This window comes from Podarcis filfolensis, assembly GCF_964270895.1.
Source record: "Podarcis filfolensis genome assembly, chromosome: 10".
Taxonomy (NCBI): domain Eukaryota; kingdom Metazoa; phylum Chordata; class Lepidosauria; order Squamata; family Lacertidae; genus Podarcis; species Podarcis filfolensis.
This window is the reverse complement of record NC_139612.1, coordinates 34,503,712-34,528,189: the sequence shown is the minus strand read 5'-3', so window position 1 is coordinate 34,528,189 and position 24,478 is coordinate 34,503,712. Positions and strand designations below refer to the sequence as shown.

General features: G+C 40.4%; 1 protein-coding gene across 9 annotated transcripts in view; it reads right to left on the bottom strand.

The window, feature by feature from the left end:
- NAV3 (neuron navigator 3) overlaps positions 1-24,478 on the bottom strand; it is a 448,840-nt gene that overhangs the window by 112,017 nt on the left and 312,345 nt on the right. For all 9 annotated transcript variants that reach the window (XM_083573284.1, XM_083573283.1, XM_083573285.1 and 6 more), the window contains 2 exons: positions 19,919-20,951; positions 11,767-11,882 (listed from right to left, as the gene is read on the bottom strand). In XM_083573284.1, coding sequence (XP_083429410.1) covers positions 11,767-11,882; positions 19,919-20,951 — 1,149 coding nt within the window. The remainder of the gene's footprint in view (positions 1-11,766; positions 11,883-19,918; positions 20,952-24,478) is intronic.

Here is a 24,478-nt window from a genome sequence, read left to right as displayed (position 1 = left end):
GTCGCGAACGACTCTGGGGTTGTGGTGCTCATCTCGCTTTACTGGCCAAGGGAGCCGACGTACAGCTTCCGGGTCATGTGGCAAACGAGAGCAGTGCATGGAAACGCTGTTTACCTTCCCACCGGAGCGGTACCTATTTATCTACTTGCACTTTGCTAGGTTGGCAGGAGCAAGGACCAAGCAATGGGAGCTCACCCCACCACGGGGATTCAAACCACCGACCTTCTGATCAGCAAGCCCTAGGCTCTGTGTTTAACCCACAGAGCCACCCGCGTCCACTTAGAGGAGTCCTCAAAAGCAGAGGGTATTAGAAATCTTGCTTAGAATGGAGGAACTCACGAAATTGCCACATGTTTCTCTTTTTTGCAAATGCCAACAGCCCCGGCAAGCATACTCCCTGCCTCTCTCAAGTACATATTATAAGCTTCCAAGTCCCCACCCTTTTTCTTTTTCTTTTTCCTTTTGATGAGCAAATAAACCCCCATTAATTGAAATGACCCACCTAGTCTCATATCGTTACTGTGGGGTGTTCATCAAACTGTACAAATATGAAGACAACAAATATGTTGGAGTTCAGCTTTTGCAAAACCAAGTATGGAGTTTGATAGTGCACGCTTACCATACATGGACTGCACATGCAATATAGGGAGCTGAGCTTATGGTCCTTGAAAGAAACTGGTGAATGGCTGCTGTTAACTTCCAAACATTTGCAGAGATACGGGGTTCCATTTCATTTCCTACTGCATGGGTTTCTGATACAATCTACGTGTGCCAAAAATTAATGTCTCTTTCTCCAGATGGGAAAACTGAGGCAAATGCAGCCATTAGCAGCCATGTTTATCTCATGCTGTTGCAATGTTATCTCATTAAAAAATTCAACAGCCACCTTTATTCCATTACCATTTTACTTTAATATTAGTATAACATAAAACATTTCCTTCCTATCACCCATTGTAGTTAAATATAAAAGGCTTTGCATCGTGACACAAGTCATCCATCTGTGAAAATATCACCCCACCCCACCCCTAGTTGTGCCATGATTAAGAAAATGTGCTATCTGGCAAAAGTCATACACAGAAACAGGGGTTTCTTCCAGGTCACACAACAGATCAGTGGCAGAAACAAACACAGATTACCTGATTTTACCAAGCCCATAATATCTTGTTTAAATTCTGCTTAAATCGCACCATACATAAAGCTTCAGTTTCAATCTTAGCACAAGTATATGCCACAGGGAAATGAAGGAGGCAGGGGGAGAGAGAGAGGTGGGGGGGGGGGAGAAGAAGAGGCACAGAGTTCCAAAAATTTAATTACATAAAACATCTGAATGCAGCACTTTGAGCAACCCACACTTCTGAGTGAAGGGAGATGAAAAGTACAGCCAGCTGCAGAGGAATCATTTGAAGTACCTATGGCTGTGGATTACCGATGCCTACTTGCCTTCACTGATGTAGCTCGTCTGTGAAGTCTTGGCACTCACAATTCTGCTCAAAGCGTGTATTTATGGATAAGATTTCTGTAGGGAGCCTTATGGAGCTAGAGCAGAAAGTAGGCCATGGTACTGCCTAAATACATCAGACCTTATTAAGTTTGCTGGTTGCCTAATTTTTGATTATTGAAGTATCAAGGCATATTAATACAGAAACGGACAAATTGAGAATGAAGTGGCAAACTTACACAGGTACCTGGCCAGGAGAAGCATTTACACTCAATAAGGCCATTACATGTGGAGCAAACCACAGGCACACTCCATCACACCACCTTCCCTAAGATGGTAAAATGATAGTATGACTGCATGACACTCCCTTGTATGTATAAAACGAACATGAATGAAACAGGTTAAAATTCACAGCCTACCATCGCTTGCTGTTCTAAGGTCAGCTTTAGTGCAAATATGACCTATTGGGAAAATCATGTGCTGCCACAAGCATAGCTTTCAAAACAGATTATCTGAGTGGTTTTTTTAATATATAAAAAATGCAGTCACTTTATCTAAAAGGAAGGATAACATTCCACCGTGCAATACTGAACACGAACCCAGATGTGTCTTCCAAGATTACTATCACCAAAATCTCCTCCATGCAGATGTGCCAGTGCCTATAAAACTATCTGCCCATGCCATGCAGAAGTGAACTCACCCAAATAATCATTGTAAAGCACTTGCTCTAAGTCACCAAGCATTGTTATTATAACGTCCTCATCCAGCTGTGCTGTCCCCTCGCGTAAGCAACCTTCTTCCTCCTCCACCCAGTTCTTGCTGGTGAATCTAGGCTTAAAGGGCACTTTTTCATCACCCAATTTGCTCTTTTCTCCTTGGCCACATTCATCTGCAGAATAGCCTCTGAGCCTTTTGCTTGACTTTCTGCCTCCGACAGGTGGTAGTTCTTCAGTTTCCCACGGTGACTTGTTGCTGGCATGGTAAAGGGAGTGTGCTGATTTTGATAGCGCTTTGGAAAGCAAGCTTCTGCTTCCAAGTTCTGTCTCCCCTTCATGATGAACCTGGCTAGACTTAGAAGCATTGCCAAACCAGTTCTCTCTGCATGAAAATCGCCTCTTTTCCCCCTCACTTAGGAGAGTAAGATTTGTCAAAGACCTCTGTTTCTGAAGGCGAGCACCCCCATTTCTTGCATCCTTGCCTCTGAACACCGAGAGTTCGGCAGGTCGTTGCATGATTTTAGCCAAAGATTCACTTCAAATTATGCTTCACATTTCCTAGATGCAGGGAAGGCAAGATCTTTTAAGCCGGTATCAGGAACGAACCTTTCAGCAGCGTACAATTTAGACAGCCTGCAGCTCTCCTCTCCACTGGTACCGAGAAACATAGCTTACACATCCAGTGTGCATGCTGCAAATGACTAGACAGGCATAGTCATATTGTCTGAATTTATGTCGGTTTTGATGCTAAGCCAGCTCTCTCCAGCCCTGTTAATCTGCAGTACTTACAGTCATTTTACTTGAATTTCCTTCAAGCAGAAGAGAGTTGATCAAACACTCGGCTCCAGCACAAAAGTAATCCTAAAAGCCAGCGACGCTTTCCTCTCTCCATCCAATCATCGGTTTCATCAGAGTGATGGACCTGCATCCCTTTCTACAGCTGCTGTATTCTGAAATCCAAAAGTACGGAGCAAGTGCAGACTACTGTGCTTCTCCCACGCTCTCCCGCTAGATCATGGCCGGTTGCTGTGCACAGCTCTTTACTTTAGACGGGCTGATAGAGATGCAAGTGCAGCCTGCACGTCAGAGCTCAATAAGAGCCAAAATTAACCAGCGAAGCAAAGCACTGAAAAGGCTTCCTTGCATTTTAGTATTCAACCTGCATTCCCAGATCTATGACTGTTCTCTGCTACAGCAGTGGATGCTGCTGGCTGCCATGGCAGCAAACAGCCTAGCAAATTAAACTGGAAAGACCCAAGCCTCTGCCCAATTTTGTAATGCCAGGGGTTTTGAGGCACAGCTTAAGCCAAATGGGAGGTCCCAGCATTAGCTGCAGCACACCTTGAAATGGTATCTTTCACTGTACGGTAAGATTTAGAAAATGATTTCTGTCTTGCCACCGCTATCCGTTACACAGGCAATTAGAAGGAGATTTTTAAATGGTATTTGATTCTTGCAGTGCATGGTGAATACGCCTCTTCTCATAATATAAGAAAGAATTTATGGGAGAAGAGTCTTTTTTTGTTTGTTTGATAGATCAGTTACTTATTATGTGAAGCATTTCATTTCCACCTTCAAAATAAAATGCTTTGGATTCTCAAACCACTAAGGGGTGATTCTAAATGTTCAAAGAAAAATTATTTTTCCCAATCTTCTGGAGGAAACTATTAAATTGCGTAGATCACCAGACACGAAATCTCAGTCGAGGTATGAAGCAAAGTACACAAGCTCTAAACATTTTTTTATACACAGTAGCATTAAAATGCAATGAGAAAGTATAATTAATAGCTATAGTTTTTTTGTGTAAATGAAACCTTGTGCTTAAGTATTATACAAAAAGAATTGCATTTGCAAAAACTATAGCACTGAAAATTTCATTCAGCTCACAAATAGAGGTATCTAAAGACCATAATGTCATTTGTCAGCATTCAGCCACACCTACAGAATAAACCTACAGAATGAATCTTTAACTTCTTCCTGCATTACAAAGAAGGAAATTGGGCAGATTATGTGCAGTTTTATTAACACTTTGATAATTGGAAATAGCTCTAGTGATGCATTTTCACCAGGAAAATTTTGCTCGCTTATTTATGTATTTTGGCTAGTTAAACTTAGATATGTATGCCCAAGTGCTCTGTTTGCTCTTACCAGTGTTAAAAAAAATGATGAGTTTAGCCCATGGTTTGAAATTGGTTTAAGATCCTAGCTGGTTCCACTCCCAGTAATCACAGTCTCCTATTTCAGAGTGAAATGGTAAAACTAAGCTTAGCTAGTCGAGGAAATTTTCTATCATGGCACAATGAAAAGGAAGGAGGGAAATGACAATGCAAAGAAGAACATACACACACCATCTTCATTTAACAAACCAAAAATATACACCTAGCCCACCATGAAGTATCATCAAACGATTAACACAATCAAACCCTAAGCCAAACTCCTACAACACACTAGAGAAAGCTGAGCTGCCTTCTTTGCATGGGAGTATTGCAAAATATGCCCTTTCTGCTAGCAGAATGAAAGCTTAAACACTACTCCAGGTGCAACTGTTGAATGAAGGTAGCAGACCTCTCAATGAATAGCTGTTCCATATCTGAGGGGGGGGACTGGTACAGTTAAAGGCGGTGGGGAAAAGAAGGCACCCAAGCTAGTTTGGTGTAGTGGTTAGAGTGCTGGACTAGGAGGCCTGGGAGACCAAGGTTGAAATCCCCACTCAGTCATGAAGCTCACTAGGCAACATTGGGCCGGTCCCTGCCTCTCAGCCTAACCTACATCACAGGGCTGCCATGAGGATACCAATAAGGAGGAGGGCCATGTAAGTCACATTGATATCCTTGGAGGAAAGTTAGGATATAAATGAATAAATAATAGTTGGGCTTCAAAGATTCCACACCCAAATGTAATTGTTCTTACATTGTAGGAATGTGTGCATGCTTCTAGCAATGCACATTATGTTCAGGTCCTTTCTATATTTATTCAGTTCAGGTAATTCAGCCATGACTAATACATATACACCAGCCATACAAACATATTTTAAACTAAGGAAAAGAACCAACACAACATGTTAATACACAGCTGGTGTTTTCTATTTATTTTTAGACATTGCATTGAATACAGCCCAATGGCATATATTCATACGTACACATTACAGAATCCTTTTCCTTTTCCACATGACAGTTGCCTTTGGACCACTCCAAGCAGATAATTTTAGAATCTGAACTAGGCCATACACTGCAATAGTCTCCTAGACCAACATAAATTTGTATCAAAAAGATGTTATGTAAGCATGTTCCAAGCACAAATGTTTACAATGTAATTTCAGTAAAAAATACCCTTCCCAAACAAAAGCTACTTCCACAGAATAATAAATGTTTTGTAAAGCTGTTTCTTAAAAACAAATTTAACATGGAAGAATTACAGGTTCTTATCCACCTCGCCTCTACATCAGGTGGACAGATCATGAGGATACTTGAAAGAGTGTTGCGGTTACTGAGATTTTCTTACTGTTAAACATTTTGGTCTAAAAGCCACAAGTTTGTATAAAACAGTGAAAGTTCTTCATGTAGGTAATGTAGCAAAGGCCATATCCAAAATAGGATATTGATTATTTACTTGAACGTTCTGTCATGTAAGACATGACAAGACATGCAAACAGCTTACAAGGACCACCTACGTTATAACCTAGGTTATCAACTCTCATTTGCAGAGAAGTGTAAGAGTATATAAATATAATTTAAAGTACACACCTTCTGTTGCAACACATTGTGCCAATATTCAGCGCTAAAGAACATTTTTAGTTTTACCACAGAATGCTTAGATTAAAATAATCAACACAATTAAATAACTACAACATTATTTTGTGACAATAATTCATAATGTTTCACAGTAACATGACCCTCAGCCTAACGAAACTGCTTAGATGTACCTATGTAACACTCAGAGTATGCTTTCCCCAACCAAGGCCTTCTGTTTCTGCTATGTCTAAATATGCTTTCATCTGCAAACATCAAAAATAGGGCTTGAGGTACAGGCAGAGCTATCACTGAAAGGATAAATGCAGACAAACAGGAGATGGATTTTCCCCCACAGGAGACAAAAGCAACATCTTCAAAAGAAATGACAAAGATGATGATCTTTAGCATAGCAGTTTCTTAGGTGTTCCCAGATCAATCACCTTCTCTGACTTAGCAGCAAGGGAATGCTAACTAGATCCTTTACCAAAACCTATCTTCACCATCCTTAAGCTTCAGAGGGGTTTTTAAAAAACAAAAACAAATAACATCCAATATACCTTAAAAAAACAATTATGCAACCTCTTAAAAAATCGACACAATGACAGAAATACTAAACATTACATTGCAGCTTCAGAAAACAGTATCAACCCTGGGGCCACAAACGTCCACTGTCTTCCAAGTGCCTGAAGGAAAACATAACAGTATGCCGCCATCAGCATGATGTTAGCGCTGCTGATGGCAGTGGTACATATGTGCTAAAATAAAATAAAAATACTAGGCTAAGGATAATGATGTTCTACGATTACTATTTTTTCCTGTAAATCTTGTTCTGTTGAGAAAAAGCTGGTTGTCGGATACTCACTGGTGAATCAGTGCAATTTTGCCTATGTTCAAAGCCAATCCCATAAAGAACAGATAATTTTTCTTTGTGTTTTTTTGCATTTTAGTGGGTCTAATGCTTGTTTTGGATTAGCACAGAAACACTGAAGCAGGAGGAGGCAAAAAAACAGAAATGTGGAGTAGGGTATCATTTCAATTTCGAAAACCACTGAGGGACAATTTAAGCATGACTGCCCCCCCACAGAGGCTACTGATTAGCACTTACAGCACAGTGCCAACCTTACACCTGGCAAGAGCAAGGTTTAAAAGGCTTTTAGTGTGCTGGCCTACACGAAGGCACCATCTATATGACAGTGCAACCACTTCCAGGGCTATACAACTCTGGAGTGCATCAAGCGCATGGGGTGAGAGCCTTTCAAATGTTACACCCACCACATGGAGAACTGTCACTGGACAGTGCTTTTTGGCAACCACTCAAGGAGAGAGCTACAATGTTCAAATCCACTATGAGTGACCTCCACAAGCAATGACACCTCCTGAGACATTTCCAGTACTGTGTATGATAAGATGTCAAATGGCTAACAATTTGCTAGCTGCTGTCCTTCCACATCAGATCATCAAAGCAGCAAAGTAACTGCAGATGCCAAAGGATGGCAGCATAAAAGACAAAAAAACCCCACAAGTATCAACAACAGGTATCACTTGATGGACAGTATTCCTAGGCTGATGAAATGTTATTGATATATGCAAACACCTGCCCCACGACTGAACCATCTTGAAACAGTGGACTGCAGATCTAGCATGTGGACATTTTCAGTCTGCTGTTCTAGCCAATAACCATCCTGTTCAACAAATGCATGCAACGTTTTAGCCTTTTTCCTCACTCACTTGCTCACATTGCTGTAAGGCAATTATGAGTGACACACATCTGCTTTTCTTTTCTTTTTTAGTATTTCCAATATACCATGAGAGGATAACTGAACTGTCACTATAAGCTCCTCAATCGAATACCAGTGACATTCTGAAAAATGAGCCAGGAACTTGTCTGATCACACTCCTGTGCCCATTTCACTCTTCTGTGTCATTTTGGAGCAGAAATGTAAAACCCATTATGGTAAAAAGACTAGCTATTTGCTTACCTATGTGTCCATCTGCCTGATTATTTCTGCTAACTCCAATGTGGAGCATATACCATCTGTGGCAGCCCTACTGAAGCAGTTTTGTACGCATTTATTTTTACCTGGGTATTTTGAGCTTGCGTATGCAAATTGACATGAGAAATTGACGTGAACATGCACCATGTTCAGAGAATCAGACAATGGGAGGAACGGGAGGGCTACCTGTTTAGGATTAAAATGACACAGAGCAGGGCGGGAGACACACAATAGTATTTGAATTCTGGACATTTAGACAAAGCTCACCAATGGCCTAAACAGCCAAATGTTTAACTCATATTCTGAGAATATTTAAATCACCGTGCAAATGAGTACACAAGGCAGCATTTCTACTAGTGCGATCAAATGTTCTTCCCGCAGAAGAAAATTACCTGAAATTATGTCTGCTTTCAAAGAATGCTATTCCTCAAGCTTTTACTGGGGGGAGGGTGAGTTTGCTCCCCACCTCGCCTTCAGGAAGGAATGATGTACGCAGGGAGGACAGCATGCAGAGCTGATGGGAGTGTGGCTGTCTGCTTTATAAACTAGTCCTGTCCAATACTATTCCTCTCTCCCCGTGGCATGCCTTCCCACCCACCTCTTGTCTAGTTGCAGCTAGTTTCTCATAATGAGGGCTGATGAGTCCTAAATTAACTGTTCAGCCCACACTCATCACTGTTGTGCTAAGGAGGTGGTGCTGTTTTGGCCGATTGGCTTTAATCGCTTTCACAGTGGATAGTGAGATACCAGATAGGCAAATGCTTAATATTTGGTGACCTCCTTGAGGCGCTGGTAGTGTGAAGGGTTGCTAACTCTCCAATCTCTTATCGCTGGCCAGCTTAAGAGGGTTCAGATATTGGCCTGGGGAGTTATCTTCTTGTTGAACAATGACCAGCAACAACAGAGGGAGCAAGCATGAGGTCCTTGGACTCCCTTTATGGCTGCCTTTGATAGGCACCATTCCCCTAAGGCTGAGTCACCTGGAGCCAGATCGAAGTGTGGCCCAGATGGATGCTGAAATAAAAATGGTTCTAGCAGGCATCTAAAAGTAAAAGATTCACAGATTAAAGCATTTAAGTAGGTGCAAAGCATTATTGAAATCCGGAACACCAGTTCTTTAAAGCTAAAACTTGTAACCAGATACACACACACACCAAATGTCCCTAACGTGGTAACTACAGATGCTAAGGCAGCATTCAGACAATGGATGGAATAGAAAAAAAAAGGAAGGGGAGTTTGCTTCTCTAAAATTCTAAGGAAGTCACCTGCAATCTACCATAAACTTTACAGCACCTGCTTTGCATGCACAAGTCCCAGGTTCAATTCCCAGCATCTCCAGGTAAGGATGGGAGAGACACTGCCTGAAAGCGTGGAGAGATGCTGCCAGCCATAAGGCAACTTCCTATGTTCCTATGATGTTTAAGTTGTGATTACATGATGGTACACATCAGTTCCAGATAGGCCACTATGTGGGCTTTACTAGGGCTCATGTGAGTTTGTGTGATTCATCTAAGCCACAGAACCATAGTCTTGTCTTTACTGAGAATATTGAGATGACAGTCTTGGCAGATAAATATAACTGTCATTGTGCTATAGCCACCAGGCATCCAGTAAACACTAGATTTTGGAAGGCATTATCAACATGTATTGCATGTGTTATTCAAAAGACAACCATATCCATGGATTGCAGGGGGAAATGGGAAAATGTTCTACTAGGGGAGAGGAACTGGCTCTGCAGATCAATCATAGTACTCAGGCAGTGGTGGAGAGCAGGCAGTGGCGTGGCACACTGCCATGTCACCCCACTGGGATCGTGGTGCTGGGGGTGATGTGCTCCCCACGCCCCCCTCTTCTTCTGCCAGTGTACACAGGGCAATTCTAGGCATATTTACTCAGGAGTATAAGTCCTACAGTGCCACCAGAGCAAATTATTATCATTCAATTTTTGTATTAAGAAGAGGCCAGCAACTTGTTTCTTTTAGTAAGACAATGGCCTAAGAAACCACAAAAGCAAATTGAAGACAATAGGTGGAAATGACATTTGAAAGTAAACTACAGGGAAGGAGAACCTGCTGCCTTCTAAATGCCTTTAGATTCCTACTCAGCCTCAGCCAGCAAAGTCAATGATTAGGAATGATGGAGGGTGTAGTCCAACAACATCTGAAGAGCCACTGGTTCTCCATCCCTTTCATATTGCTCCTGAATCTGGAGATCAGATTTAGTTATCATGCCTTTGAGGGACCCATTCTCCATGCATTTGTCTAATTACCATTTGAAGCAATCGTAGTCCGTGGTCATCATCATTTCTCATGTCAGCAAATTCCATTAGGTAATCAAGATCTTATTTTCCTCTTTCTCCTGAATCTATGGCCTTTCAACTGCTTCAAAATCTAACGATAAGCAAAAGTGGGGAAAACATTTCTACCCACCTTCTCCACATCTATTATGGCCCTTCTCAGTCCTTTCTTTTCTAAGGGAACAAAATGCTTTAGCCTTTCTTCGGGTGGAAGGTACTCAGATAATTCACGATATTTTTGGAACATTCTGAATTTATGTGTTTCTGCTATAATAGGGCTGCAACTCTACACTCAGAAGAGTGCAGCAAGGATGAAGAACCTTTTTCAATCTGAAGATGGCAAGGCTGTTGGGGACCACATTCAGCAGTGGGAAGGGGCGCACACACACACACCAAAAAAAACCTTACATAGACACAGACAGACAACTATTACTCAGGGGAGGACTATATTAAATTCTTAGTAAGTCCAATTAAGTTTCACCTTACATTTTCTCCACGGACTATCTGTCCTGGATGTGCAAAAGGCAAAAAGACCCCAGTAGTTCCAGAAAATTACAAATAACATTGACACACAGCTGAACTGCAAGCCCTACCTTACAGCTATTCAAAACCTCAAAAAAAGGGGGGAGGGAGAAATGCAACTGCGCTTCAAAAACCGCATACATGCAATTGCAGAATAATGGATACTTATTATATATTTGCAAGGAACACAAGCCTAGCACTTTGCTGAGACATTTCCCCTTCTGTTTTGATCTCTGCAACAGATCTTTGTGAGGAAGGGGTACAATTGCACATTTTGTACAACATCTTCGCCTCCCCCCACTCTTCACCAGCTGTCTGATGAACAGTTGGTAGGTAGAAGGGGGCAAAGGGGACGCTTGGGCCGAGTATTCCCCATCCCTGGTGTACAAATTAAAGCTCCTCTTGAACCAAAAGCTAGCATTGGGCAAAGACTGTTCAAAAGGAAGTCCATCAATGACCTTCTAATCTAGCCACATACAGTGGAGGCAATAAAATACCCAGAAATGTCAGTTAAAATACTTCTAATTAACTTTAGAATGTCTCTTTGCTAAGTAAGATTTACTTCTGAGTAAACTTTATAGAAGTATGTGAGTCACAGGGGAATCACAATTCAGCTCTCATTGCACAGAACCTGCATTTTAATTCCACTTCCGCTTAATCAAGGAAACACAATGGTAAACAGATCTGGCAGAAACCTAAAAACCATGACTTAAAATTATTTTATTTTATTGAATTAATAATGTAAATCAATCTACCTATGATAATCCAAGACTTCAGGGTTAGGGCCTAGACCAGACTTCTCAAACTCGGCCCTCCAGATGTTTTGGAACTACAGTTCCCATCATCTCTGACCACTGGTCCTGATAACTAGGGATCATGGGAGGCCAAAAACATCTGGAGGGCCGAGTTTGAGGAAGCCTGGCCTAGACTGATTCAGGCACCCATGTAGAGATATATACACAATTTGTATTTTTTAAAACATTCTTTAGAATATTTGTATACAGTATTTTATGTAAAACACATCCAAATTGATTCATCCAAATTTCAAAATAAAATACACATTACTCACCAGATATTTCCTCTAGGCATTGTTTGGCAGTCTTGCTATATGCCAAATCCATTTTTGTGGGACTGGTGCAGAAGTCAGCAGGTGGGAGAGAGGTACTGTCATTTTCTGAATGAGTTCTGAAATTAATCAAAGAGTTTCACTGTATAACACCTATAATAATCATAGCATTAACTGCCAAGTCCATGACTGGCAGAGTGGCACACATTTCATCAAAAGCCAGATTCTGGAAATGTCATTAGCACCTCTCTTTTTTTTTCTTTTTGCATAACTTCATAGTGCTAAACTCCTCATCAGGACAGATAAGATTATATCCATATGTTGCAAGGGAGGAAAGTTTACATCTTTTTATATCACATATAACCAGACAAGGTGTCAAGGACTAAATGTCTTATCAAATTTCCCCTATAAGATGAAAGATTAGTAGGAAGGGAATGGGTACGTCAATTTACTGGTTAGGACGTGCTTGGTTAACCAGGCTGGGAATGGCAAATTTCTAAATGTTCTGCTGCTTTTGTGTCTCAGCTAAAGAATTATAAAGGATAGAAGCAAAACATTGCTGCCAAAGGCCAGCACTGGAAATAAACAAACCTTGGCTATGGCTCCTGGTTAAGGTGGTGAGAGCTTAATCATGAGTCCAGGTTTGGCAGATACACTAAGTCAAACCATGGCTTAGCTGATGCATTACATTACACTGAACTGAACCCAAGGGACATGGAGGGAGTAAAGCAACTGCAATCTCTTCCCCGGATGTCAGCACACTTCCACAGTCCTGGTAAACTACAGCTGCCTTACCATGATGTACAAACCAGGCCAGACTCACTCCATGTAGCTAAAAAATGCTTTCATTTCTTGAGTTTCACAATCACCAGACAATCATGTAATTTTTAAAATTATATTTATTATATCATTAAAAAATACTGTTGATGTTAATACACATATTTTTTTCCTAACTGATGTCTCAGTCCTCATACAGGTATTTAAAGGCAAAATAGTAAGAAATGAGAACTTCATGAGAGGAGGGGGAAAAAGAGCAAAACTGTTTTCCATGTCCCCTGCAAGTTACGTGTAATAATAAATTATAATTTCACACCTCGGACAATCGAAAGGCATTGATATTTGCTTCTTCTGAAAACCCAAGGATTACGGTACATTTAGTCTGATTCAGAGAACTAGCTTGTTTTGTGAGTATCTGGCACTTTTTTAGCACCTGATAAAAACAGAGCACACCTTGGAATGCTTTTCTAAAAGCATGTCTTTTAGAAAATAACAACCTGTCAGCTCTTTTGCTATGTTTACTACTTCCAAGTTGCTTATCTAATGGGTTTATTCAAAAGCATGCTGAAATGGATGAGGAAGCACACTGCAGAGCAGAATGCATGCTCCTGATAATATTTTAAAAATGTTTAAAAGAGCATCATAAACAGAAAATGACATCTGATAAAATATACTGCGCTTGACTTTTGAATTTATTTTTTCAAGTTTCTGAGAAATAGTGAAGGCAGATAAGTAGTTTTTCATATTTGGCTTTGGCCAATGCAATTATTAATTTACAGTAAACAAAGGTTTGGCAGCCATGACCTGAGGCAAATGGCCTAGTGCAGTTCTAATACTAAACAACGGCTTAATGTTGTGAGAATGAGCCAAGGAGAAACTTGAATTTCTGTGCCTCTGCTTTACTACTTCTTATTCTCCAAATCAGTGGTAAGGAGATTGAAAGAGTCCACCTTCAGTTTTGAATAAATCACAGTATCTCATTAACTCAGAATTCAGGAAACTGTGGCTAGTTTAACAAACCCAAATCGAACTGTGGCTTCAGATTCTAGTTTATTAACTAACCAAAATCAGAATAGACCACATTTTCCTGAGTTTGAACGTAACAGGAAACTGTTTTATTCAAAGCTGAAAGGGGGAGCATTCTTCTTCCCTCATATAAGCAGGAGGGATGGAGAGAGAGACAGCAAGCCTGAGGCTCACTGCAGAACATCTTTGGGAAACCAAACCATGTTTTTTGTGTCTGTACTGGCCCTCTATATTTCAAAGTTCTTAGCTTGCAAGTTCTTGTTAACATAGACTCAAAGTATCTAGTTTCATAGATTAGAATGGGGTGACATATCTGTATCCCTCCAAATGTTGCTGGTCAACAATTCCCATCAGCTTGAGCCAGCATTGCCAATGGTCAGGGATGATGGGACACAGAGTCCAGCAACATCCAACCTTGCGCTAGGGAGCTGCAGAGCTGTGCGCTGTTAGATGTTCTAAGGTGAGAAAGCCCCAGCTTAAGGAAAACTAGACATGATGCAAGCGATCCATGATTATGCTCTTCCATTAGAAAAAAGAAAAAAAGCAGCTGCACAAGAAGCTGAACCTCACTAGAAATGTGACATTGGGTGAGGAGTTGAACTATTTCCATCCTATATTCTCCCAGTTAAAATCTCAACCTCCTTCTGATGATTCTCTTTGCTCCACAGGGGAAAGTGTATGGATAACTATATGGTACCTTAAGCTTTCCCAATGGAACTCATGAAAAGCTCTCAAAGGTTAATTTTCATGGGGAAAATGTTTCCAAGGCACAGGAGTCCCAACCAGATTCACCTCCTCCCTGGCTGTTATTAATTTAAATAAACACAATAGATCTTAATCACCATCTTCTGCATGATGTCTATTTTAGCCGTTAAAAGGCATAAACTTTCTGAGATGCAGTGCACTCAAACTAACAGCGGCATACTGAGTACAGAGATAGCCTATTGGGTTGGGAAGACTACAGTGGCTTCTTATGAAATATGTTCACTCTGATCACGTTGGAAAAGCCTCCATGTTTTTCAAACATATTTCATTTTTAAACCAGTTGACCCATCAAACTCAAAATGCCCATTTATCCAATTGACTGGCTAAGTTATATAAGAAAATAGACTACCTTCGGCTATGTTATCTTTCTGGTCTGTGTACTGCATTCTGCCCTCAATTAACCCCTCTAACTTAAATGATTGTTCTTGCTAAATGAGGCTGCACTTAGCTGAGCACAGAAGCCAAGTCATTGTATGTCTATCGTTAAGAGCCATTATTCTGTGTCTGAACAACCTTTCCCACAGATATCAAAGATTTCCTTAGCTATTCTCTGACATTCCAAAAGCCATACAATTAATATGCCTTATACGGTTTGACAGGTTTCACTGCTTCAGTTGCCCTGAATGAATTCCAATGATTATTTGATTTTAAGACTAGGGCATAGTATCAATATATCACAGTGTTAAATATTAGGGAAAACAAAATCCAGATTCGCACTTTTGTACAATGAAATAAGAAATGTACAAAAGCTAAAATGGGAAAATATTCTTTTTTATTTTTACCACTTACTTTAGCTCAAACTTGGCAGACCATTATTAAATGCACCACTTCAGCAATTCTGCTTGAGCCAAAGATACAACCATGAAAATATCTAGGTTAAATACTTTGGACTGTCTGTTGCTGGAAATCTTAGTGCTAGCTTTGACTGGCAGAGTTTGGCCTGCTGCCACTTCAATTTCGCAACAATGAATGTAAATGACATAAACTGTTAATTCGCTCTTGTGCTCGTGCCTGTGATTTGCCATTTTAAGGACAGAGCAGCTTGTAATAAGCTTAGCATTATAATTCCTATGTTCACAGGCATACCAGAACTGCTGCTAAGAAGCGGGTCTGGACTGAAAATGGTATTCAAATACTTGTGTAGACAAAAGAGAAGCTGCTTTCAAGGAGAAAAGGTTCAAACTGGCACCTAGCATCTGCACTGCACTCACATAGCCCACTAATCACTAAAGCGATATGCACTATAAAATAATACACTCCTCTCTCCAGAACTTTCCATTCAAAACAGAATATTTGTTTCCTTCAGTGTGATTCATTGCTTCAGTCTAATCGAAAACCGGTTGCCTGAAGAATACATCAATAAGGGGAGATGCAAGTGATGGATGAGTCTATAGCCTGGTCAACATTTTAAAGTGAACTAACTTAATTCACACCTCTCAAGCTTCTTTAAATCTTGCACTTCTCCAAACTTTGTGACCTTATTCTCAGTTCAAAAATATGTGCAAAATGTCACGGCAAGATCCTAAAGTTATTTTTTTAAAAGTAGATTTAGAGTGCATTAAATACACCAAAAACTAAGGCAGTCTTGGACTAAGGCAGTATAGTCATTACAAATCCACTAAGATGTGTCCATGCATACTAAAGTCATGTGTGGTACATATAGAGGGCTGGGGGGAAAAGGAATGAACCAACTCTTTTGCTGTTTATAAGAGGTTCCCTGCCTTGTCATCTAGAATAAATATTTTACTTGCCATAGGCTGCAAGCGAAATAGTGGTTTACAAGCATGAACTAAGGATGTTCCATATATATGAGTATTAAAGCAGTTTTTGCTTAAATAAATTTGAAATGCAAATGTGAAATTTATATCAATCAGTCTTCTCATTTGAATTACAAATGCATCTCTTCTGCATTAGTAACGATCAGCCTTTCAGATAAACAGCAAAAGAGAGGCTCATGCTGATGTTCAGCCTTAGAGAGTTTCGAACGGTTTGCTGGGATCAGGGAATGAAATATTAGTACCCAGAATATCTCCAACAGCCTACTCTCTTATATTAAATGCTTTGAACGAAAAATGTATAAAAAAATCTGTTGATTTTTATCCTGGGAAAATTGAAGATACTGGTCACAAGGATCTAGGTGAGCAGAGCCAGCCAGCCACCCAACCTCTCCACCCCACCAGGCTACGTGTGTTTTAAGTGAGTGGAGATGCCATTCCATTCAGCTCTACTGGCTGAGCCAGTTGCTGTCACCAGATGACACAAGCATCATTTCATCAGGGTTGAGCTCCCTGTTCTACTTGCTAAACATGCAGGTGGTAGACCCATGGGGAGCTCCAAGGGTGGGGCTGAATGCACCTGGGATCCATTGAATCCAAAAGGCTCAGAAGCAAAGGCTCAGAAAAAGCTCAATATGGAGGCCAAATGGCCGAAATATTGGGAAATTTTGGAACAAGAAGGAGATAAATTGAAATTGCAGAGTTTTGAGAAACTAAAAGATAAAGTGCGAGATTGGCTTCATTATTATCAAATAAGGGAGGCTTATAATTTGGACAAAAAAATTGGCTTCCAGGTGGAAAAATCAAAATTGGAAACAGAACTGTTAGATCCCAAAACTAAGATACTTTCAAGAATGTATAACTTGCTGTTGAAATGGAATACTCAGGATGAAACGGTTAAATCTGCTATGATTAAATGGGCACAAGATGTTGGACATAACATTATGTTTGCTGACTGGGAACAGTTGTGGACCACAGGTATGAAATTTACGGCATGTAATGCCTTAAGAGAGAATATTATGAAAATGATATACAGGTGGTACATGACACCAGTCAAGCTTGCAAAAATCTACCATTTGCCCAATAATAAATGTTGGAAATGTAAAGAAAATGAAGGTACATTCTTTCACCTTTGGTGGATGTGCCCAAAGATTAAGGCTTTCTGGGAGATGATCTATAATGAAATGAAAAAGGTATTTAAATATACCTTCCTGAAGAAACCAGAGGCCTTCCTCCTGGGCATAGTCGGCCAACTGGTGCCAAAGAAGGATAGAATTTTCTTTATGTATGTTACAACAGCAGCAAGAATACTCATTGCAAAGTATTGGAAGACACAAAATTTACCCACCCTGGAAGAGTGGCAGATGAAGGTGATGGACTATATGGAACTGGCGGAAATGACTGGCGGAATCCGAGACCAGGGAGAAGAGTCGGTGGAAGAAGATTGGAAGAAATTCAAAGACTATTTGCAGAAACATTGTAAAATTAATGAATGTTAAAATGATGTTGGATTGAAATTGAGTGGCCTTAGCAATAAGATCAATAAGAATATGTAAAAATGGATTGATAATGGATGAAAATATATAGTTATAATATGTTGAGATATAGAGTTAAGATAAATGAAAGAGGGTAAGGATTTGCTGAACTAACCATGTGAATGGGAATACAAAAAAGGGAGGTGTGAGGAGGTCAGGGAAATAAGCAAACGAAATTTAAGATATGAAAAAATTGATTTGTTTTTAATTCTTTCTATCTACTTTTTCTGTATTTTGTATCTTTTTTTCCCTACGTATTTTTGTATTTTTTGTATTTTTCTTTTGTATTTTTTGTATTTTCTGTAGTTTTCTTTTTATTCTGTAATTTTCTTTTTTTTTGTAAAACTTCAATAAAATATCTTTTAAAAAAAACACAAAAGTTTGGTTGATGGCATTGAGGCTGATCCAGTGTTGGGTGGAGGGTAAGGACCAGAGGCGGAGGAAGGGGTGTGTAGTGGGGACTAACTGCACCGGGTGTCACAACTAAGAGTGTTACAAAATGCCAGCTGGCACTCACTGCGGGGCCTGTGGCACGCCCAAGCCATACGTCTCTCCTGGGAGTGACGCAATGGGTTGGGTGCCTGCAGTCTCTGCTCTGCCCCAAACAGTCCACCTGCCACCTCCCCCTCAGCTGTAGGGCAGCTGAATGGGAGGAGGCAGGTAGACTCCTTGGAGGCCCGGTGGAGCGTCCTGCCCTGGCTGGCCCCGCCCCCGGGCACATGCGCCACCCCAGGCGCCCAATCGGCTTGCTCCGCTGCTGGTAAGGACTGCAGTCTTAGAGAATGTGAGAAAGAATCACATGCATCAGCCTGCAGAAATCAGGCTTTACTTTTTCAGTGCAGCCAAATGCAAGTTTAGCAGTTAACAGGTGTAGTAGGGAGACCTTAGACATAAAGCCAGTGTGGGAAAATCTCAGGTGCAAATCGGTGGTCAGCATGAGGATAGCTCACTGCGTAGCCATAGGCAAACTGTAAAGCAGGATAAAATGTGCAAGGATAAAATGAAAGATAAACCATGAGCTTCTTAGAGGAAAGGGAGGGTAATACATAACAGTAGAATGCAATCACCTATCTTTCTATTTTCTAAGATGCCCCACTTGATTGTCATGTATATATTTATTACTATTAATATAGTCACCACTATTATTTTCATACCCATTTATGCTAACTATTTCAAAACCTATAACCTATCAAAGACTCATATGCATACCAGCATACAGAATCTACAAGTTAATTTTTTGCTGACAAAAACAGTTATTCAACTTAAATATATCCTATGATAACTGTGTGTTGGCTTCTTTAAAAAGCTTGAAACAGAACTTCATCCTTGTGAGTTTCCATTTCACGGAAAATCTAACTTTAAAATACTTAACTACAACTTCTGTTTGTTTTTAAATCTGCCTCCATATCTGTTGCTGAGGTACTGCAACAGCATATCTATCCTGGCCTGAGATCCCAAACTTTCAATGTTTTTAATTTAAGAACAAAACAGCATGGCTTCTAGTCAAGGTGGATATGATTTGATTTAAGTAAGACTTGATTTAAATCTTTTACAAAAAGACTCATTCTTGCTGGTATAATCTTAGTATTTGCAACCAGATGAAGGTTTCATTTTCGGAATAATAAATTTCTAGAGTAGCTTTTACAGTCCTATAAAAAAAAATACTGATTTGGTTATACTATTAGAAATACATAAACAGATAATTATGAAATTATTGTGAGGTTTAATAAGTTAACTGTTTATATTTGGACAACTTTTCTGCTGTACTTTATTGGAAGTACATTTCCTTAATAACAATTGGAACAATTTATTTAACTAAAACAATAACATTATAGCATATGTATCCACGTTTGTTAACTGATGTGGTTAAACAACTAGACTGAGTTTTAGCACACATGGAAAACTTAAAACAAATCCTTATTTCCTGATTAATAGCCTTTGGACTATAATGTAACTTAAATAGAAAACTATCTTTAGAAAGATTTTTAATAGACCAATCTTTTGGTAACTGTTACCAAAAGATTGGTCTATTAAAAATCTTTCTAAAGATAGTTCTGAATCGAATAGACCAGGGGAGAATCTCCCATGATTAACTTTTCTTAAGATGGTATTGCTCTGTGATCAGTTTTTTGCCATTGTTTTAAGCAAATGCATTTTCTAAAATAATTAAATATATGGTGAAATATATTCAAATCCACTTCTTTGAATAAATAAAACCACTTATTTGAAAAATAGCTTGCCACACTTAGTTACAGAAAAAGTAGAAACTCATCTTACCTATAAATAAATGGTGCTACTGTGGCCGTATTTGGGTGGCTGTATTGCTGTTGCTGAGGAAGTTGCACAATGCTGCTTCCTGGTGCTTGCCCACTAGTTGCAGCAATGGAAAGAGCAGCAGACGAACTAGGGGTAAGAGCCGTACTAGATTCCTTTCCTTCAGAAGAGGGAAGACCAGAAGGAGTGTATGCTTTCTCATTACCTTGCGATTTTGCTGTTGACTGGGATGGGTTCCCCTTTGCACTCCTCAATTTTTCCGCCTCTTTACTTCCTGAACATGCCGGTGAAGTACTTTGCTTTGATGTCGGTACTTTTGATCCAGGTTTTGGTATACCACTAGATGAAGGTATTAGACTTTCCTTCTTGGCTGACGCAGCCTTGTTCCCCTTGGGGATCAGGCTTGCAATTTTTGAGGTCTTTTTTGCAGGTGTCTCCGTGGCCTGGTCCTTCTCTTCCTTCGCCGTCTTCTCAGTGCAAACTTTGTTTTTGTCCCTGCTCTTTTCCTCTTTGTCCTTTGGCTGTAGCAAAGACTTTTTATTGCTGAGATTTTTGCTTCCAGCTTTTGGAGGGGTTAATTTAGGTGATATTTTAGGGCTGCTGCTGGTGGTGGAGCCACCACTGTTGAGACCACCGCTGAAGCCGTCAATTTCGCCACAATCTAAAAAGGCTTCTTCGTCTCTCCCGCTGTCACTGGGACCTGAACTGGATGACAAGGGAGGCCGCAAAACAGTCCTAGCGTTAACCAACTTGAATTTCTCTAACATGGATTTCTGCCCAGATGAAGGAGTTTTGGGACCTTCAGAAAGGGGTGGCTTAAGCCTATCTGAAGGTGGCGTAGGAGAGGTTGCGGGACTGGGCTGCTTGACAGACAGCATGGTAGAGGTGGCACTGTGTTTGACATTCATGGATTTGCTGCGCCAAGGCTTGCTGGCACTTGGAGAGGGGATGGCAGAGACCGGCTGCTGCCCAGTGCTGGTGGGATGCTGTACATTTCCATTCATGCCTGCAGATGGATGAGGACCTTTGGGTGATTCTGGTTTTGAAAGAGAAAAACACGAGGGCATTAAAATGGCAGAGCTCCCCAAACTATGCATTCCAAATGATGATGATGATTTAAATTTGTATACTGCCCTATACCTGCAGGTCTCAGGGAAGTTCTAACATAAAAACACACAATACATAATAAAAACAAAAACAATCCAATAAACTTTCAATTAGTTGCACAACTGAAAGCACTGTGGGAACTGAGCTTTCTAAAACATGTTCCCATTGACCTAGTTTAAATACGTAAGCCTACCCTCTTATCGTTTCTCCAAACTTGTCAGAAACCTAAGTACAGAAATACCTTTGGATTGCTTAAATTATTTTCCTCACAAATCATGCATTACAATTGCTGTTTTATCCTCAGCAAAAAGCGTTTTGCATTGGAGGAAGCTTCAGCCGCCCACGTATTAACAGGAGCTCCAGATTACAAAAGGATATGGCACTGGGCTGGTGAGTAAAAGGAAGAGGAACATGAATCTGTAATTATTTCCTTAAAAAAATAAATGGATGAAACTAACAGCATTGTCCTAGAAGCCACTGTGCTAGTGAGAAATTGTATAATTGCATGCTGCAAACAGATTCAGAATACTGTCCTGGAACAGAAACCTAGGGTGATAACAGTGAGAAGGGTAACAGGAGGAATGAATCAAGATCTGAAATAATATTCTTATTGTGACATACTAGAGGCCCTTTTGGCCACTACAGAGTCACCAAGGTCAACACAAGCCTATGTATCTGGTTTAACAGGATTGAAAGTGACAGACAGCACAGTAGGATAGGTCTGCCCCACTTGCCTCATGTAGGGTCCCTCTAGCTATGTCGGCACCAGCTATTTCCACCTGCACAGTCACATCCATCAAATCGGGGGTAAATTAAGGCTGACACTGAATGCTCTCTGGCCAGGTTAGATTAAGGTTACCAATACCTGGTTTAAAAAATTCACCCCAGTGACCTTAACAGCAGCATGGAGCAGGTGCATTTTATCTCGGGGCTTTAGCTCTATGACATGACTACTAAAGACATAAGGGCTCCTATGGGCAACATGAAGGAAATATCAGAAAGGTCAGGTGTAGGATTTTCTATGCAAAAGGAGATACACCAGAAATATTTGTAAGATAGAGGATAAGGGGAATAAATGAAGCTGAGTTGATAGAAGCAAGCACAGTATGGAAGTAAAGGAATAGCAGCGATGAAACAATACAAGGGTGGTGGTGTTGTTTTCAGTGGTTACCCAACAAATATATTGGCGGAATTGAATCTTAGTAATAAAAATAGGACAGGGCTAGAAATTACCTGAGCAGATGGTATCACTATAAATTAAATAAAGGGAACAATTGAATTGAATCAGAACAAGATTGAAATTTCCACAGGCCTCAAGCTTGAAAAGGATTGAGATAATTTAACTCCCATGTTTCTTTATAATACTGATCATGCCAAAAAGCTTCAAGACTGAAGTGCTTAACAATACTAGGGAAGCTTGAGAAATTAGTTTCCTGTGAATGTGACATGACCTGATCTCCACCATGTGGACTGATGCATAGATTGGAATGTAAGTAGCCGCTGAATGTTGCTCTCTGCTCAAAAATCATGCCAACATGCATTTGACCATGCACACTTCAGAATAAAATATGTTTAGAATTCCAGACACTGAGATACAGTATGCATTTATCTACATATTTTGTCATGATATACGTGTTATAAGCATGTGTGTAAATACAGATTTTTGTGCAGATTATTTTAAAGCGTTATCAGATTCATGTAGAAATGGTGCAAAGAAGACATAAGTGAACACATTACTGACAGTCCTACATACAGGAAAACATAGGGTGTTCAATGGTGTTGCTAAGATGACAGTAACACTCCTGTCAGCAGAACAGGGAGGGAAGTAATTTTTGATGATTCCACCCTCCCTTCCACCAGAGGCGTAGGAAGGTCAGGTGGTACCCAGTGTGGAAAATTTCTTGTCATCCCCCCCATTTATTTATTTATTTATTTGCCTGCAAAAATGGTTTTACGTTATTTCATATTTTCTTACAAAGAAATAATAATAATAAACTTTTAGTTATATCCCACCCTCCCTGGCCGAAGTCGGGCTCAGGGCAGTTAACATCAGATACATAACATTGGTATAAAATCAAACAATAATTAAATTACTTCCTAAAACATGTCAAAATCAAATTAAAGTCTAATTAGATTGCTTTCCGCAGGGTTAGGGTTGGGAACAGTAAGTGCTCCACTGAATTGAAATTTCAGCCTTCACGACATAGGAAAACAGCCAAGTAAACAGCTATTTTCGTGGAGGAGGTTCAAGATATTAACTGATATGCATGAAATTTCATATATAGCTATATAATCCCTAGTGTAGCAAGATAAGACTAAGACCTTTGGAGTAGGCATTTTTTTTAAAAAAAAATGTTTTTTATGAACTGCTCTAGTAGGGCAGTAATTGTTCCTTCATAATTTGTCACCCCCTCCATGATGGAACATGGGGCGGACCGTCCCCCACCCTCCTTCCTTCCACAGCTCCAATGACTCCCCATAACGTGGTCTAGGGGGTTGGGAGACCCTGCAGAGAAGATGCAGAGGCAAATGGAGGAGAAAGTGAAAAATTGCTTCACTCTCGATTCTGCAGGTGGAAGCCTCACAGTCAACTGAGCGACACCACTGGATACAATCCATGCTTCCCATTCAGTTTAGTATGTTTTAAATAATTAGGAAGGCTGGAGCAACTGCCCCATAAAGCCAAGGACAGTGTTAGTATCCGAGCAAAATATATTAACGCTAAAGCTTTGGAGTAGAACTTTGGCTGTGATCTCACATGTGTGATCTTAATACAGAAAGTTATCTCATCTGTATCTGGATGTGTGTGTGTGTGTGCATTTTCGGTCGTCCCCCCCCCCCCCGGTTTTGTGTCATAGCCATCAAAATGTTACAAAAGAGCACTGCAAAGGAACATGTCAGTGACAATGTATAGGATAACTGATTTAGATTCAAATGATAGAGCATAGGCCAGGCTTCCTCAACCTCGGCCCTCCAGATGTTTTGAGACTACAGTTCCCATCATCCCTGACCACTGGTCCTGCTAGCTAGGGATCATGGGAGTTGTAGGCCAAAAACATCTGGAGGATCAAGTTTGAGGAAGCCTGACATAGGCTTTGCATCCAGAAGGCTCTAAGGTCCTTAACCAGCTTCTCTGGTACCAAAATTAGGAAAGACTCCTGCCTGAGGCCCCTATTATTTAAGAATACACAAACCTGGGCTTGACAGGCTGCTGGCCTTGACTGAGGACCAAACTGTACATTATGGTAAACATGAAGGCTGACTTACAGGAAGTAGCATCCACATAAATGTTTCTTACCCTTACAGAAAAATCCTGCAGAACAGCTGCTTTTTGCATTGAGAGGGAAGCCGAAGTCCATCTGCATTGGTACCAGTGGCAGCTTCTCTCCCAGTGCAAACAAAACCTTTGGGTGATTTTCTGTAGGAGTGTGCAAGGAGTTAAAAAGAAACCCTACC